This window comes from Nomascus leucogenys, chromosome 6 (genome assembly GCF_006542625.1).
Source record: "Nomascus leucogenys isolate Asia chromosome 6, Asia_NLE_v1, whole genome shotgun sequence".
Taxonomy (NCBI): Eukaryota; Metazoa; Chordata; class Mammalia; order Primates; family Hylobatidae; genus Nomascus; species Nomascus leucogenys.
In genome coordinates, this window is record NC_044386.1 from 98,856,670 (window position 1) to 98,874,369 (window position 17,700).

Sequence of the window (17,700 nt, forward strand, 5' to 3'; positions counted from 1 at the left end):
GTAAAGTAATAAATGAATACATGGAAATTGCACATTGGTTTTGCCCTAAAGGGTGAAACATCTTGAAACAGGGTCTTACAGATCAAAGGTAGATTCAAAGATTTTCCGATTTGCAATTTGTTAAGGAAGAGAAGCTTTGTTGAAAAAAAATTTTTTTTTTTTTTTGAGACGGAGTCTCGCTCTGTCACCCAGGCTGGAGTGCAGTGGCGCAATCTCGGCTCACTGCAAGCTCCGCCTCCCGGGTTCACTCCATTCTCCTGCCTCAGCCGCCCGAGTAGCTGGGACTACAGGCACCCGCCACCACGCCCGGCTAATTTTTTTGTATTTTTTAGTAGAGACGGGGTTTCACCATGTTACCCAGGATGGCCTCCATCTCCTGACCTCGTGATCCGCCCGCCTCAGCCTTCCAAAGTGCTGGGATTACAAGCGTGAGCCACCGCATTTGAGGTCAGTAGAAAAGAATTAGCTCTGTTTGTGAGTATACATTTATCCAGGCCCCTCAGGAAGTAATTTAGAAGAAAGAATAGTGGTCAGAGCTCAGTCCTCAGCTCCCCATTGCCTGGGGTCTCAGTGCCAGTGGATCCATTTGGTGGGGACCCAGGTGTCTGAAAAACAACTCAGGGACCTATGTTAGGATGTTGTCTTTAGTTTCTATAGGAGAACCAAACATGTGATTCTGGCGTCTTTAGCTATTATTTTAAGTTACTATTACCTTCTTGCTTATCAAATTGCTTATTTACTTCTGAGGGCCAGCTGGGTGCCTGGAATTTCCCTTTAAGGAACTCAAGATTTTCCTTTACTTTCACGCTTAGAGGGGCTTTCATGCCTTTTTGATCATCATTCCCAATGGATGGTCAAAATCCAACATACTTTGCTGGCAGCAGATTGGAAGTTGGAAGCGTTAATGCTCCAGCCAAAGACCACTGAGAACTCCTTTAGTGCAAAGGTTGGGGTTTGCTTCTTGCCGTGAGGGAGCTTGCACACTGTGGGAATTATGGGGTACCTCTGTAAGATAGTGTTAGAAAGGACCTGTGATAGGACTTGGGCTTGTATTCAGTGTTTTTGGGGAAAGTTTAATTAATGAAGAGATGTTAGATGATGCCAGGAATTGGGGGTTAATTCTATGTTTGGGTATCTTAATAAATCTAATCTAGAAGGAGGGAAAACGAGGTGAGGCTAAAACTGTAATTGGTAAAGAAGCAGTAGTCAGTCATATTGTAACTGAGCACCTCCATTTTTCTAAGAGTTAGTTTAATTATTTTTAATCATTTTATTATTTTCTCTTCTTGTTCCCCTGATTCTCCACTTCCTACTTAACCCTTTAGAAATGCAAATATAAGGCTGGGCACAGTGGCTCACACCTGTAATCCCAGCACTTTGGGAGGCCAAGGTGGGCGGATCACATGAGGTCAGGAGTTTAAGGCCAGCTTGGCCAACTTGGTGAAACCCCATCTCTACTAAAAATACAACAATAACAACAACAACAAAATTAGTTGGGCATAGTGGCACACGCCTGTAATCCCAGCTACTCGAGAGGCTGAGGCAGGAGAATCACTTGAACCTGGGAGGTGGAGGTTGCAGTGAGCCGAGATCACGCCACTACACTCCAGCCTGGGCAACACAGTAAGACTCTGTTTCAAAAAAAAAAAAAAAAAAGAAATGCAAATGTAGCCTTTACCTCTTCTTCACCAGACATTCCTTACAGGGCAAGTTCGTCTAACTATGTTCTCCAAGACAGAACTCTCCTTGAGAATTAACAGTGGATTTATAAACCAAAGCATGCCCACTAGGAAACTCTCACCCACCAAGGGGTTGCCTTGAGAGATAATAGTTGAAAAACATGCCTGCTACTCTCTCTTACCTGGGTAGTTTTCAGCCTAGTCCTGCCCATGAAGATGCCAGCTATCACTAGCTTGACCGCCTGGTAGGTAAGGCACCAAGCTAACATGCAGACTCCCACCTTGCTGGCTTCCTCCCCTGCTTTTTAAAAGTGCCCACTTTCTGTTCCCAGAGCAAAGTGGTACATTTAAAGGTGGTATGCCTGTGCTTCTTCCCCTAAGCTGGCTTTGGAAATAAGTCCCTTTGTACCAGACCTCACTCTTGTTAAATGGACTCTGCAAGTGGTTAGCAACTAACCCACATTTCAGTTACAATATTAGCCAGAATGGGGGAATATTAGGTCATTTTTATGGTTTGAACAGTGCTCATGTTTTGTCTGTGTTCACACATAATTATGGAGTAGTCTTGTTTTTGTCTTGGTCCGTCATTGGCCCTGAGTAGCCCTGTTTGATGTTGATGTTCTGTGAAGTGGTTTATGTCTAACAGAACACCAAGGCCCTGCTGTGCCAGGCCAGCTCCTGGCTGTCAGGGGCCGCTTTGCTGTTTCTCAGAAGGAAGGGAGATCCTTTTTTTCCCCTTCTGCATTTGAAGTCACCTCCAGCAAGTGGCAATAGCAGGTCCCTGCTAGGGCAGCTTCCTGGATTCTGCTCAAGCAGGGCAGAAGTTGAGAGTTTCCTAGTGGGCATGCTTTGGTTTATAAATCCACTGTTAATTCTCAAGGAGAGTTCTGTCTTGGAGAACACAGTTAGACGAACTTGCCCTGTAGGGAATGTCTGGTGAAGAAGAGGTAAAAGGCTATATGTGCATTTCTTTTTTTTTGAGACAGAGTCTCACTCTGTTGCCCAGGCTGGAGTGCAGTGGCGCGATCTCGGCTCACTGCAACCTCCACGTCCCAGGTTCAAGTGATTCTCTTGCCTCAGCTCTCAAGTAGCTGGGATTACAGGCGTGTGCCACCATGCCCAGCTAATTTTTTTTTTTTTGTATTTTTTTGTAATAGCAGCAGCAGCAGCTCAAAGCTTGGACTCTGGCTCCAGCAGGAGCAGCCCCTGATGACGGTAGGTTCCAGAGCTCCTGCAGCTTCCACAGGAGTGCAGACTCCTGGCATCCCACAGATTGGGCCAGGCAGGAGTAGGGGTTCCATCAGCCCCAGCGATGGGCTCTGGGGAATATCAATTTTCCTTTTGCTGCCCCGGTCACATGGGTTTCACCTCAACCATCCCCTTTTGCTCCTCCATCACTTCTAACACTGAAACACCCAGAATGGTTTCTGTTTTCCTAACTGGGCACTGATTGATAATGTCTCTTCATAACTAGTTCTGCCATTCAATGTCAAATGTTTGTGTCTGATATTATGACCTCCTAAGTGACAGAATTCGGTTATTAATGGGGTAGTTTTTACATGGAGACCATGAAATCCAATGATATACTGCTGGAACCCGTGGATATAGTTTTGAGTCTGTGAGTTCTTAAATGGGAGGGAATGTTGGTGTAGTCCTTTGGCTTCTGATGGTTGTGTGAATGACACAGTCATTCGCTGACGATCTTCTGCTCATATTGCTTCACTTGTCATGTCTGGCATTTCTCCTTTGTAGTTGACTTCCATTGCCTGAATACACAAACAGCTCTGCACTGAGCTTATCTCAGTCACAGGTTGTGTGAAAGGCATCTGTAAAATCTTCCCAGCCAACTTCTCCAGAGAGGCAGATGAACTGTTACTAATCTGACAGTGATCAAACTGAAAGAATATTCATCTGCCCATGCTTGAAACTGCCTTAAGTTTTGAACTCTAACATACTCAAGAATGTATCTTTTAGTTTACCAAATAGTGTGCCAAGTAGGCCCTACTTCAAGGAAACCAAATACACAAAGATGTGGATTCTTAAAGGAATTGATTAGGCTGCATATTTTAAAATCAAGGTCCCTAAGTAGGTTTAGATGACATGATGTATACCAACGAATTTTATATCCAAATTTTTAAAGATGTGACTATGTTAAGAAAATCCATATAAAATGTCCTTTGTTGATGAGGGTTGGGGCTGATGACTTTCTGAGTGACAGTGAGAAGTGATGGAAATGCAGCTTCCTGGGCCCCAGAATCACAGCCCAACAGGTTCTTATTGCCTGCTGCCCTGAAAAAAACCAATGCAATGAAAACAGTGGTGTTGCAGCAAAGGAAGAGTTTAATAATTGCTCTCCAGCCAAGTGAGGAGAATGGGAGAAATTTCTCAAATCTGACTCTCCAAGAATTCAGAGGCTAGAGTTTTTAAGGGTACTTTGGTGGGCAGGGGGTTACGGAACTGAAACCATCAATGGGCCAGGGATGAAACCACAGGGGTATCTAAACTGTCTTCATGCAACTGAGTTAGTTCCTGGGAGGGGGGTCTCAGGACTAGAGGCATCTCTTGGTCTGCTGAAATGCCAAATCTGAAAAATATTTCCAAGACCAGTTCTTTAGGTTTTACAATAGTGATGTTATCTATAGGAGTAGTTGGGAAGTTATAAATTTTGCAACCTCTGGTTATGCAACTCTGGGGACAGTAAGCAACTTATAGAAAAACAAGATAGGCAGTGGCAGGTCATTGTTTATGCCTATTCTTTAGCAAAGTTCAAGCTTCTGCCATAATTCTACCTTTTCTTGTGAATTTGGTGTCAATCTCTGAACAAGAAGGGGGATCAGTTTTCCTTGTCTCAAAGTTTAACTATCAACTAAATTCTTCTCATAGTTTTCTTGGCCTCTATGCTAGAATAAACAAAAACAAACAAGCAACCAAACAAACAGAAAAACCTTAGCCTGTGGGTTAGAAGGAAGATGGAGTCAGTCATGTTAGGTTTCTCTCATTACTTATAATTCTGCAAAGGCAGTTTCACCAAGATAGGTAGAGAAGTTGTAAAGTAAGTAGAAGGCTTATTGGCCCAGAGGAAATGGTGGAGATAGGCAGGGGTGGATGTCTTTGCCAGGGTGGAGAATTTGTAATGTGGGATGATGCAGGTAGAGAGGTTGAAGTACAGGTATGTTGAATTGAATGAAATTAACTTTTACTGTTCTAAGGTCCTCACCTTCTCTGCAGAATTTTCTGTGATCTTCCATACCTGAGACTTCTCCTCTCCTTTCCCTCCCTGTATTAGTCTGTTCTCACACTGCTAATAGAGACATATCTGAGGCTGGGTAATTTACAAAGAAAAGAGGTTTAATTGACTCACAGTCCAGCATGGCTGGGGAGGTCTCAAAATCATGGCGGGAGGCGAAGGAAGAACAAAGGCACATCTTACATGGTGGCAGGCAAGAGAACATGCACAGGGGATCTTCCTTTTATAAAACTATCAGATCTTGTGAGACTCATTCACTATCAGCAGAACAGCATGGGAAAATCAGCCCCCATGATTCAATTACCTCCCACTGGGTTCCTCCCATGACACATGGGAATTGTGGGAGCTACAATTCCTGATGGGATTTCAGTGAGGACACAGCCAAACCATATCACTCCCCAACCCTGACTCTACTGTTCAGTTCCCAGCTAGGTAATTAGAATTGAACAGAATCCTTTAGAATTCTCCTTTCTTATCAGTGCCTCTTCTACACCCGTAATGTGTTCCTGTCTTTTCAAGTCAAATTTCAGGCAATGTCTGAAAAATGAGCTTTCTCCTTGTTTGTCTGATCAGCTTTAAATAACGGATCCACAATTTTTTGATTTATCTGTATGGCATTCTCCAGAGCCTAGCTCACTGGTAGCCTAGACTGATCAAATGAGTAGAGATAGAGGAGAATGGAGCCCTTGTGTTTCTGGTTTTAGCAGATTCTGTTTTATTTTTATACCTGCAAACAAATTTGCAATAGTTATTCTCTTGTGATGCAATGAATTGGTGTTTTATAAACACCACTAATCATGCAGATAAGACCAGTCATAGGCTGTTATCTCTTTTATTCATAGAAACTTCTTGGTAATGGATAGAAAGGGCTGCATTTTCAACAGGATTATGCTAGTCTGGGAACTTTGTCAAGAATCTTCCATCAAGGCATCTTAAATCTTTTTGGTTTCCCTCTTGGGCTATTTTCTTTGGCTGTTCAATTGTCTTCAACTGCAAAAGGTTATAAATATGGTTTAACATGAGCAAGCCCATCCTTCAGTGAATTTCCCTTGCCTCCCAACAGTAGTTTATCATCTATCCCTTTCATTCCTGCAAATGAACAGAAGAGTAAGTACTGGTATGAGGACAGACTCAGCATACAAAGCAAGAGTGGACAGCCTCTCTGAGATGCTGCAGCTCTGGGTTTCATGGTCTTATATAGTTGGTTTGTGTTGATGCAAAAGAGTCAAACCCTGTAAGCTATTTGAAGGGATTTATTCTGTGCCAAATATGAGTGACCAAGGCCTGAGGCACAGTCTTAAGAGATCCTGAGAACATGCACGCCAGGTGGTTGGGTTACAGCTTGGTTTTATACAGGGGAAACATAATACATCAATCAATACATGTAAGGTACACATTGGTTTGGTCTGGAAAGACAGGACAACTCGAAGCAGGGGCTTACAGGTCATAGGTGGATTCAAAGGACATTGTCCTGATTGGTAATTGGTTGAAAGGGTTAAGGTCTGCCTGAAGAGTTGAAGTCAGCAGGAATAGATGTTTGTAGTTAAGATAAGGGAGGTTGTAGAAACCAAGGTTCTTGTTATGTAGATGAAGCCTCCAGGCAGCAAGGTTCAGTAAATGTCTCTTATCAGACTCTAAAAGGTTAAATCTCTTAGTTAAATCTCTCCTGGATCAAGGGGAAAGACCTGGAAAAAGAAGGGGACTTTCTTCAGAATATGAATTTTCCCCAATGGCCCTGTAACATTACAGAGCTATTTTAAAATATGTCAAATAAATATATTTTAGGGTAAAATACTTCAGTTTCTTCCAAGGACTGCTATCTGCCATGTGATGCTATGCTAGAGTCGGGTTGGAATTTGGTATCTTATTGCTACAAAGAGACTGTTTTGTCAGTCTTAGGATATCTGTTTTAATGTTAATGCTAGTAAGTTGTGCCTGAATTCCAAAGGAAGGAAAGTATAATGAGGCATGTAGGATGTCCCCTCTTCTTATCATGGCCTGAACTAGTTTTTTAGGTTTACTTTGGAATGCCCTTGGCCAAGAGGAATCCATTCAGTCAGTTGGGGGGCTTAGAATTTTATTTTTTGGTTTACGTTTGAGAACTTTTCTGCCTGAGGCAAGATTATTTTTTAGGATCTGTTGGGCAGGAAATTGCTTAAACTTTGGGTGGATTCAGTTAAAAATTCCCACATGAAAAAATGCATAAAATCAAGATGGAAACTGATGAAATGCAAGTACATTCTCTCCCATCCCCAGTGTCTCTCTGCCAAATGCCTGCCAAATTATCTACCTGATTAACAAGGACTTGGGGGGTTAGGGATATTTCTGGATGAAGCATGGTTAATTATAAAGGCCTTCTTGTTCAGGCTAATTTGCAAATAGAACAGGGCAAACAGGTGGATCACATTAACTCTGCTTTGGGCCATAACTCCTTTTTCAAGTTGTCCAGCGGATTCTGGACCCCATGAAACACAGTCTAGGAGTTGCTTCAAATAGACTAATGTACTTCATTCCTAGGGCAAGCTTTTTCTGTCATTCCCTATCCTGGGTTGCTGAGCAGGACAACCAGGCAGATATGTGAAGGTCTCTTTCTCCTCCCTTAAGACTTCACACCAAAGCCATCCTTAAATTGCCAATCTTATGTCTTCACAATGCCAGACACACTCGTAGCTTCTAATGACCTTCAGAATTCCGTAGAGTCTTGCAAAAATGTCTCATCCCCAAAGCCTCGAGAGGCTCATATAAAGGGCCCTTAGCAGCAGCATCCCTCTGGCCCTTTAATCCTTGTCATGCCAGGTGCAACTTCCCAGTTCTCTGATGCTGGGCCTTGACCAGGAAGGAGGAGAGGGTCTGTCTGTCCCATGCTCCTCAGGCCACCAATTAGCACAATGTCCCACCTCTGCTTGGTCTCCTTCTGTCTGGATAACAACTAACATTCCTTGTGTTTACCTATCTCTTTCTTGGTTACTCCCAGGGACTTCCTCTGTGATGGTTGGGAAAAGAGAGTATTGTGTGGGGCCAAATTCCACTGTCATCCGGAGAGCTTAGAGTTTATATTAATCCATTCTCACATTGCTATAAAGAAATACCTGAGTCTGAGTAATTTATAAGAAAATAGGTTTAATTGGCTCACGGTTCTGCAGGCTATAGAGTATATGCTTCTGGGGAGGCCTCAGGAAGTTAACCATTCATGGTGGAAGGCAAAGTGGGAGCAGGCATGTCATATGGCAAAAGCAAAAGCAAGAGAGAGAGGGAGGAGGTGCCACATACTTTTAAATGACCAGATCTTGCAAGAACTCACTATCATAAGGACAGCACCAAGAGGATGGTGCTAAATCATTCATAAGAACTCCATCCGCATGAGCCAATCACCTCCCACCAGGCCCCACCTCCACTCCACCACTGGGGATTACATTTCAACATGAGACTTGGGCAGGGACACACATCCGAACTATTCAGGGTGTGTGATTTTATGTGACATCAGAAGCCTTTCAGAGAAGGAAGGTGAGTGGTGATGGTCAGACCTGTTGTCCTGTCATCCTCTGCATCCAAGTTGAAGGGCAAAAATATGGCAGCCCTATGCTACATAAGGTTAGATTTGGGATTATTTAACCTAGCGATTTACTCTTCTCCTATACCTCCTTTGCTTATCACTTCCAAGTTAGGTGACATACCGTATCAAAACTTACTTCATCTATTCAAGAGAAAGGTTTCTTTTTTTTTTTTTTTTTTTTTTTTTTTGAGAGGGAGTCTCACTCCGTCTCCCAGGCTGGAGTGCAGTGGTGTGATCTCGGCTCACTGCAAGCTGTGCCTCCTGGGTTCATGCAAGAGAAAGGTTTCTTTAAGTTAAAGTATAACACTCTATAATTTGTATAAACCATGCTATGAAGATCAGAATCCTCCGTCTGACAGCTTTTGGCATTCTTGGGTAACTTAAATAAGAGTAGAGACAGAGGCCATTAGAGATAGATATTATTGGTCATTTTGTATATTGTATTTTAGGAGAGTTATGCAATGTCAGAAGATTTTGCAAACTCCAGAATTACAAAAACAACCCCAGTCCCACCCCACTTATTTCGCACTTTAATCCCATAACTAATCATTTCTTTGTGTGGAGGTGGTGGAGAGAATTTATGGGGAAGTGTTAATTTGTCAGGGCTGCTTACAGAGTGTGTTACCCAGAACAGAACACACTGTTGCAATTGTTATTTGACTAGCTCAGATAGATGAAAGACAACCCCTCCTTTGTTCTGGAACCTAGGCTTTCATTAATGTCTCTAAAATAGCATTAACCTTTTGGCAGTCTCACTGAATTGTTGACATTGGGTTACTATCCATCATAACCTCAAAATATCTTTTGTTTAGCATTTTTATTGTTGGCATTTGTTTTACTGTTTTTTAGTTGGTGCTCAGAGTTTGTTCCCCCTTCCTGGAATCATCTAGCTGGTCTAGGTTTGGGTCAGTTTGGTAGTTTTTGCCGACCTCCAAGAATTCCATTCAAATAGCCTCAGGTAACAAGGCCAGTTCAAGTACATGATGTGCCCAGTGGCTCCTTTAATCAGTGGGAGGTGGGGTCAAGACTGTGACTACTTACTGGTAGGTCTTCATGAAGCTGAGAAAACCTGGAATTAGCTGTTGGCATTGACACTTTGGGAAGAACTAGAGGGATACCGGGGAGCGGAGATTACAGGTATTACAGGTATCATAAAAAAGTACAGAATGTCTAAATGAACAAGATCACTATTTTATTTGCAATTTTAGGTTGAGCCATTTTCTTGCTCACGTGGGCCTATTTTCTTTTCTACAATGGGCCTACTTTCTAAGGTGAGGTGGATATGCCATCCTGGGTATTCAAAATAGCAAACCCTAAGTGGAGAGTGTGTATGTGTGTGTGTGTGTGTGAGAGAGAGACAGCGAGAGAGAGAGAGAATGTGGGGAGGGATTTTCGAGTGTAGGTGTGGGGAGGGAGTTTTGAGTGTAGGTGTGTCTTATTTTTGTACTTTTACAGTCTCTAACACAGTGTCTGGAGTATGGAGAGTAGTCAATAAATGCACATGTAGTGAATGATTATAAAGATGTCTCTAACTTCAGATACAGATCTGTCACTTGCCAATTCATGCTTTAATAACTTTTAAAAACATCTACCATAGTGCATAGATTTTTAGTCTTAAATATTTTTAAAGAAGTAGCGAAGGACTGGTAGCAACTTAAGGCAAACTGTCATCTTTAACAATTGCATATGAACAAACTGTTCTATAATGTTAAAAAGTTTTATATCGTCCTTTTATTTGCTTGAATTTATTTTGCCACGTCCCTTCCAATACATAATTTTAACTTATACTATGATACATTTTAATATTTATTGATCATGCCATCAAAATTCCCTATATCAAAATTACAAATGGAAATTGAAATTAAACTTTTAAACAATTTCCTATGACCATAAGGCTCTAAGTGTTAAAACTTCTTCTGGATTGAATTATTAATACAATTCATTACTAGCATATATTTATTAAAAGCAACAGAGATGTATTATAAATATCGATAAGTCATTATTGAGTATTGTGTTATTTACACTAGGGATGGCAGTTTAAACAAATCCCCAATTCCAGTGGCCTAACACAATGAAAGTTTATCTCTGGCCCATTTTCCAGTCTTAGGTGGATGTTCTAGTTGGCATGTGGCTCTCTGTCCAGTGATTCAGAGACTCAAGCCTCTTTTGATTTTATGGCTTCTCCATCCTTGAGCGCCTCGTCATCTTAGCAGAATCCATCTGGGGAAGGAAGAGGATTGTATAGGGAAGACCTTCTTAAAAGCCTTGGCCTGGAAGTTCCACCCACTGTGACTGCTTCCTTTCTACGGGTGAGAAGTAGTCACATGACCATATGACATGCCTGAGGTCACTGGGTGAGCAGCTGCTTTCTAGGGAGGACTTTCTACTGTAGGATGAGGCATAGGAGCTCACAGGTGGGCCGGCAGCTAACTACAACATAAAAGGGGAAGGTTGTAAATACATTCTTTTAATGAGATGGGTGCTTGTAAAAACATTATCATATTCCATTGATTAATTTTACTTATTGCCAAAATGTAACACGATTTAGCATCTATTCTAGTTTTTCACTTTTATAGATACAAATACTGAGAAACCTTGTTCTCAGAAATATGGAGGTGGGAATAGAAATTATGTTTTAGAATTGTGACTCAATTCTTGGAACTTCTAAGTAATATGGCAAAAGTGATATACTTATCTATCATTATCAGTCGATGACCTAATTAGATCTTTCTGCAATGTTGTTGAAATCAAATAGTTGGAAAACACCTTATTTTCAAATGATGTTGCCCATTCATGAAGTGATTTCTTATTTATATTCCTGGAACATATAACCAAAAAAACTTTACCAATATGTATTAAGTGACTATTAATTATACTGTTGCCCCTTTACTCACAGGCACCATATTTAATCAATAAGAGTGGGGAAAATTGAAATTTTACTTTCAGTATGCCTTTGTCATTCCAATATTATCAAATGTCTTAATTGTCTTGCCTGCTTTATAAATAATTTTTATCATGATTGAAATCTTAGAACTGCAGATTTAGCTTATTCAGTTGATGGAAAATATCTTCCATATAACCTAATGAGCAAAGCCAATTTCTTGTTGGCAAACTATTCAGTCACATTAGGTTTACTTTCTTATTTAATAAAACTAGAAAGGATTGACTTTATTTTTCAATATGTGTTTCAAAAAATAGTATTTTCAAAAGAACAATTAAGGAATAACTTAAAAGCACATCTTGTAAGATATATTACTAAGAGCAATCAATAATGAAGTGATATATATCTAATAATTACTCTAATATTACTGCAATGTAAAGTGTGGCTACAATTTGTTATTTAAGAAGCTAGGTATATGAGGCATATATTTGAAAAATGTGTATGTATTTGTGTATTGAACAGTGCTGGCTAGCTTTTTGAAATAATTAACAAATAAGAACCATGTATAAAATCAGAAATTTTAATCACATTAGATATACTGATCAAACTTTCCTTATGTATTTAATGGAAGTACATAAATGAATCAGTCTGACAGCTAGCATATAATTTTGCTTTTTCTTAAGAGAGAAAAATATTAAACATTTTATAAGCTGAAAAAAGGTAATGGCAGAGTAATTGGAATAAATATTTCATAATATGATGTGTTAAAATAGATTTTAACTACGTTATTGAATGAAACACACCAAATCTGAAAGATCACAAAAGATTTTTATCTGCAGGAATGAGAGTGTATACTGGAGAATTCTGGTAGCTCAGAAAACATTCTAATCATGCTTAAAAGTATCAGCATCACTAAGCTGTGCAGGTCCTTGGTATACATATGTCTAAAAGGAATCACTTAAATATTGAGGGAGGGGCTGGATCACAAAGTCAGGAGTTCGAGACCAGCCTGACCAACATGGTAAAACCCCATCTGTACGAAAAAAACAAAAATTAGCTGGGCGTGGTGACACGCACCTGTAATCCCAGCTACTCAGGACGCTGAGGCAGGAGAATCCCTTGAACCCGGAGGTGGAGATTGCAGTGAGCCTAGATTATGCCATTGTACTCCAGCCTGGGTGATAGAGCAAGACTCTGTCTCAACTATATATATTATATATATATATATATACATATATATATATATTATATATAGTTATACATATACATATAGAGTCTCAACTATATACAGTTTTATATATATAATTATATGTAGTTATATATATAACTATATATATATAGAGAGAGAGTACATTTTCTGGGGCTCATTTTTACGTTTTCAGAGGACTGTCCCTCAAGAGTGCTGCTCTACGTGGCAATATTTGGGGGATGGAAGAGGTGAAACCCTTCACTGCTTTACTCTACAATATATCCAAATTCACAACACTCCAGCACAGGCCAACATAGGTTCTGATGTCTCACTTATCTTCACAGAAATACCTCCCAGACCTGCAGGCAGAGACAAATCCTAGACAAGCCTATGATGCTTTGATTAATCACTAATGGAGTTGTCCTTGAAGACAGTATTTTAAATTGTCACTTTGACATCCTGCAGTTTTTTTACAGCTCAGGGCAATGCACAATAGTAAGATTCAGGATGGATAAGGATGTGCCTTTCTTTTTTGTCCAAAAATGCCATTGCAAAAGAGAAGATGGGAAAGGAGACTGTATCTGATCGTTCCAATCTGTTCTCAGGCAGATTTTAAGAATGGCCCATCGAGGCACCTGGAGATTGATTCCCTTCCAAGTCTCTGTGCAAGGGGTAGTCTTGCAGTCTTAACTTTTTACTGCAATTTGATGCTTACTGGTATAGAGTCCCATGCAAGGCGATTCCCACCACCAGGTGGCAGCATCCTCTAGTTGTTGGTGGGCTCTAAGGCGGGAAAGAAACCCAGTTAAGTCTGTAACCTTAACAGCCTTAACAAATGAACCTGAGCCAAGGCATAGTGCACACAGACCCCATGAACCAAAGGAGACAAACCCACAACAGACAGAAGCTAAGGTGAATGTCTCTTAGTCTCATTTTCTGCTCACTTCAGCATGAACAGCTTGACAGATGCACACTTATCAAAACAGGATGAAGGTTAAAAGGTCCTCTGGAGCAGTAAGGAGGTAGCAGGTGATCTGTAGTAAAACTCCTAACTGTTCCTCTGAACCATTAGCACTTTTGGGTAACTTTTGTCTAGAACAAGTACTAAATGTCACAGAGGTTTGTTCCCCTGCCCAGTGGTGCCCAGGCTGAGAGGGCAGGTTTAACCTGGTATCTCATCAGAATAGGGACAAAAGAAGACAAGTCATATTGTAGCCACACTCACCTGGCTTGGTGTTACTAGAGCTACCTGCTGTCCCCTGGGGTGATAAACAGTTGTATTTGCCTGATTCTTCCACTGGTTTAAAAGGCTGTGTGTCGTGTGATCGCAAAGTCAGCTCAGACTCTTGACTTAACAATGTCAGAGCTGCCCTTCCTGTCCTCAAAGCACCTTCCTTCTTTCTTCCAGAGCTCACTGGGGTCTTAATGCTGTCAGAAGTATCCATATGGACTTAAAAATATTGCATCACAGCCTAGAGGTGACCAGCTGTATCACTAACGAAGAAGCAATTTAAGCTTTTGGGGCCCCAGTTTCCCCGTTAGTAAAATCATGTGCATCGCCTACAAAGTAGCTGCTTGAGAGGAGCTTCATTATTCAACAGGGCTTAGATTTTTCTGGACTTTGCGGGAAGGAGTCTCTGCCCTGCTGGGTTTTGTGCTCTGCAGCTATGGACATGAAGATCACCCCATCCTCTCGGCAGTCTTCAGCAACATGAATGGCAGGCCTGTCCTAGGAAGAGATAGACATCAAGGCCACAATGCAAGCCATGCCCAGGTCATGGGTTCATGGTACTGTTGAGTTTTGACTCTTTACTGAGGAACTGAACTAGAATGAACAGCTTAGCAGGCATTGTTCCTGGAAGGAACTTCTTTCTAGGGAGGCTATACACTGGCTGGACCCCCAGACTCTCCTCTGTGATCTGCCTCACTGAAAAACAAAATAGTTGTGACTAGCCCTACCTTCTCTTGGCTGACAGTAGTACCTGCTTGGAGCTGCCACTTGCTGATACCCACACAAGCCCAGTGCCAGAATGCATAGCTAAAGTGCTGTTGCAAAGGGAGAGGTCATTCTTCCAGTGATGCCTGGCCTGCACTGGCAGCACCTATCCCACAGTGGCACTCTGGCCTTCCCCAGGCTGCCGGAAGCTGTGTCTGCCCTTCACAATTCTTCTGGGTGCTCAGCTCCTTTGGCTCAGAAGTTCACTACCTCTATCCCCTTAAGCTCCCGGCTGGAAACCTTAATCCCTTTCTCTATGTCCTCCACTTCACTCTGAACTTCTACCAGCATGGCTAGTGGCTTTTTCAGCCACCTATCCTTCCTGCCACTCCTCATCCTGAATTTCAATCAGATCATCTACTTATGAAGTAGTATTTTCAGATATAGGGGCAGGGAAGCTTCTTTTATATTATCTTCCATGGGTATCTCATACTATTTTCTTACCAAAACAATGTAGTCTTTATTCCCATTGACAAAGTCAATTACAAGGGCGTAAACACGATTTATTTCCTTTCCAAGGGTCCCAATGCTTCACCAACACCAGCACCACCACTAAGGGTTCCAGTGTGATCACCATCTGGGATCTACCTGTTCCAACTGCTTGTTTACCTCCTGTGCATGCTCCATGGGACATGGCTCTTTGCCTATAGATCGCCAGGTACCCACAGCTTTACTGCCATGGTGCACTTTACTTCCTGCCTTTTCCACTCTCACCTGCACCAGTTATTGCTTACCTGGTAATCAGTACAGTCATTGATCTTCAGGGACCATCCAGCTACCCGATTTCCAGTGTGGCTGCCAGTTTGCTATCTTGTTTTGGAAAATGGTTTAAGGCTGTTGAAGATTATATCTATTTGATCCTTTGTGCCCTTAGATGGAGAAAAGAAATGTATTGAGTAGAAGCTCTGAAAGTTTGGAAGGTCCCTCACGCCATCCTCAGGTTCAGAGTTTCACTAGATGAACTCACAGAACTCAGCAAGCCAATTTACCCATGGTTACAGTTTGTTAGAGCAGAAGAATACATTTGAAAATCAACAATAAGAAAAGGTACAAAAGGTAAAGTCTAGGAGACACCAGGCATGGAGCTTCCCACTTGTCGCTCCCCAGTGAAGTCATACAGACTGCACTTATCTCTCCCAGCAATGATGTGTGACAATATGCCTAGGGTATTGCCAACTAGGGAAGTTCACTGGAGTCTAAGTGTCCAGAGTTTTTACTGAGGGATCAGTCACATAGATATGGCTAGCCACCCATACGACTGACTTTGATCTCTAGCCCCTCCAGAGATAAAGCTGATGTTGTGTTGTCCAAGGGCCTCACCATAAATCTTATGGTTAGTACAGACTATCTGGCATGGCCCAAGGTCCTAGGTATATAAAGACACTCTCAAAAGCCAGGACATTCCAAGGGCTTAAATGTTACCTTCCAGAAACTGGGGGTAAAGAGCCAAAACTTTCTTTGGGTTAATCCTTTACTGCATAAGCTCTAAGACCCCAATAATTCATGGCCCCATTTCTGGGGAATGATTTGGCCCAGAGAAGAGATTGGAGAAACCTACCTCCCATCATCAAAGAGCTCCTGGATGTTCCATCAAGCAAACCTGTGGGAGGAAATTCAGTGTTCCTGTGGAGATGGTGGTGTGACCTGAGCTGGCTCAGAGGTTCTAAAAGCTTCTTCTCAAACATTGGCAAGGTCACAGGTACCCAATAAGGTACATCTTCCCTTTCCTTCAACAGTCCAAAACCTCCAGGACTCTCTCGAGGCAGTGATTAATACTAAATGAAGGACTTGAAGGATAGGAGGGATTCTGAACAGGGTAGAAGTAAATACTAGTGTGGGATGTTGGTATAGTTTTCTTGGAAGAGGTAATATTTGTGTAGGATCTTGAAAAATGAGATGTGTAAATGCCACAAGTAAAGGCAAAGATATATACATCATTGTGGGAATAGGAAAGAGTGTGGCACATCTGGGAATGATGAAGGGCTTTATGCAGCTGGGGGAGTCTATTGGTCAGACATGAGGCTGGAAATGGTGCAAGGGCTAGATAGGGAAGGGCTTCATATGCGATGCCAAGAGGCACAGACTATGCTGTGATTCCCTGGCAGTATAGCTGGTGGGACAAAGAGAAATCAAACTCAACAAAGTTCCCTTCTTGTCTACCATGTGTATACTCAAGTAGGTGATAAGATTGTAGGAAGAAGGTAGGATATAATAGCAGATAATTGGGTAGCCATATAGAAAAATCAAATAAAATTTGACTTTTACCTTATAAAACATATGAAAAAAAACCCAGTCCGGGTGCGGTGGCTCATGCCTGTAATCCCAGCACTTTGGGAGGCCAAGGTGGGAGAATCACTCGAGCCCAGGAGTTCGAGACCAACCTGGGTAACATAGTGAGACCTCATCTGTATAAGAAATGAACAGCAGAGGGGCGAAGATGGCCAATTAGAAGCAGCTGCAGTCCGTGGCATTCATGGAGAGGAATGAAAGGCGTGAGTGAATACAGCACCTTCAACTGAAATATCCAGGTTCTCACATTGGGACTGATTAGGGAAACAACCGTGGAGAATGAAGAAAAGCAGGGTTGGGTGATGGCCCACCTGGGAGTGACACAGAGCCAAGGGAAGTGGTGAGTGATTGTGTAACCCTGGAAAAACATGCTTCTCCCACGGATCTTTGCAACCTGTGGATCAAGAGATCCCCTTGTGAGCCCACACCACCGGGGCCCTGGGGCTGAGACACAGAACTGTGTGGAGTCTTGGCGGAGTAACTGCTCAGGCACGCAGAGACCCAGCAGCTTTATATACTCTGGCCCTGGGATCCCTAACAGGTGTGTCTGTAACTCAGGCAAGGTGAGAGGTCCGCACATACCCCTAGGAAGGGGGGCAGAATCTAGGGAGCTGAGCAGCATCATTCTGTGGGTCCCACTTCCACAGCACCTCACAAATTCCTGGGGCTCCATCCCATCTCAAGCAGCCTCCACCCAGTTGCCAGTGGCTGGCTGGAATGTTAAGCCAGTGGATCTTACTTTGTGAGGTGCTGCACCTGGGAAGGCAGCTGCAGCTGCACCTGGGGAGTTCCCATCCCCCCCACCTGGAAGGAGCAGGACTCCTGCTTGTCTCTGGCTCCTGCCTGCTCCCTGGAGTGGAAGGCCC

General features: G+C 42.3%; 1 protein-coding gene across 1 annotated transcript in view; it reads left to right on the forward strand.

Moving 5' to 3' along the window:
- The window catches only part of TMED3 (transmembrane p24 trafficking protein 3), a 77,299-nt gene extending 60,480 nt beyond the window's left edge, over window positions 1-16,819 (forward strand). The window contains exon 3 of the mRNA XM_012507499.2: window positions 15,065-16,819. Within this exon, the coding sequence (XP_012362953.1) occupies window positions 15,065-15,115 (51 nt within the window). The 3' untranslated portion in view covers window positions 15,116-16,819. The remainder of the gene's footprint in view (window positions 1-15,064) is intronic.
- The last annotated feature ends 881 nt before the right edge of the window (window positions 16,820-17,700 follow it).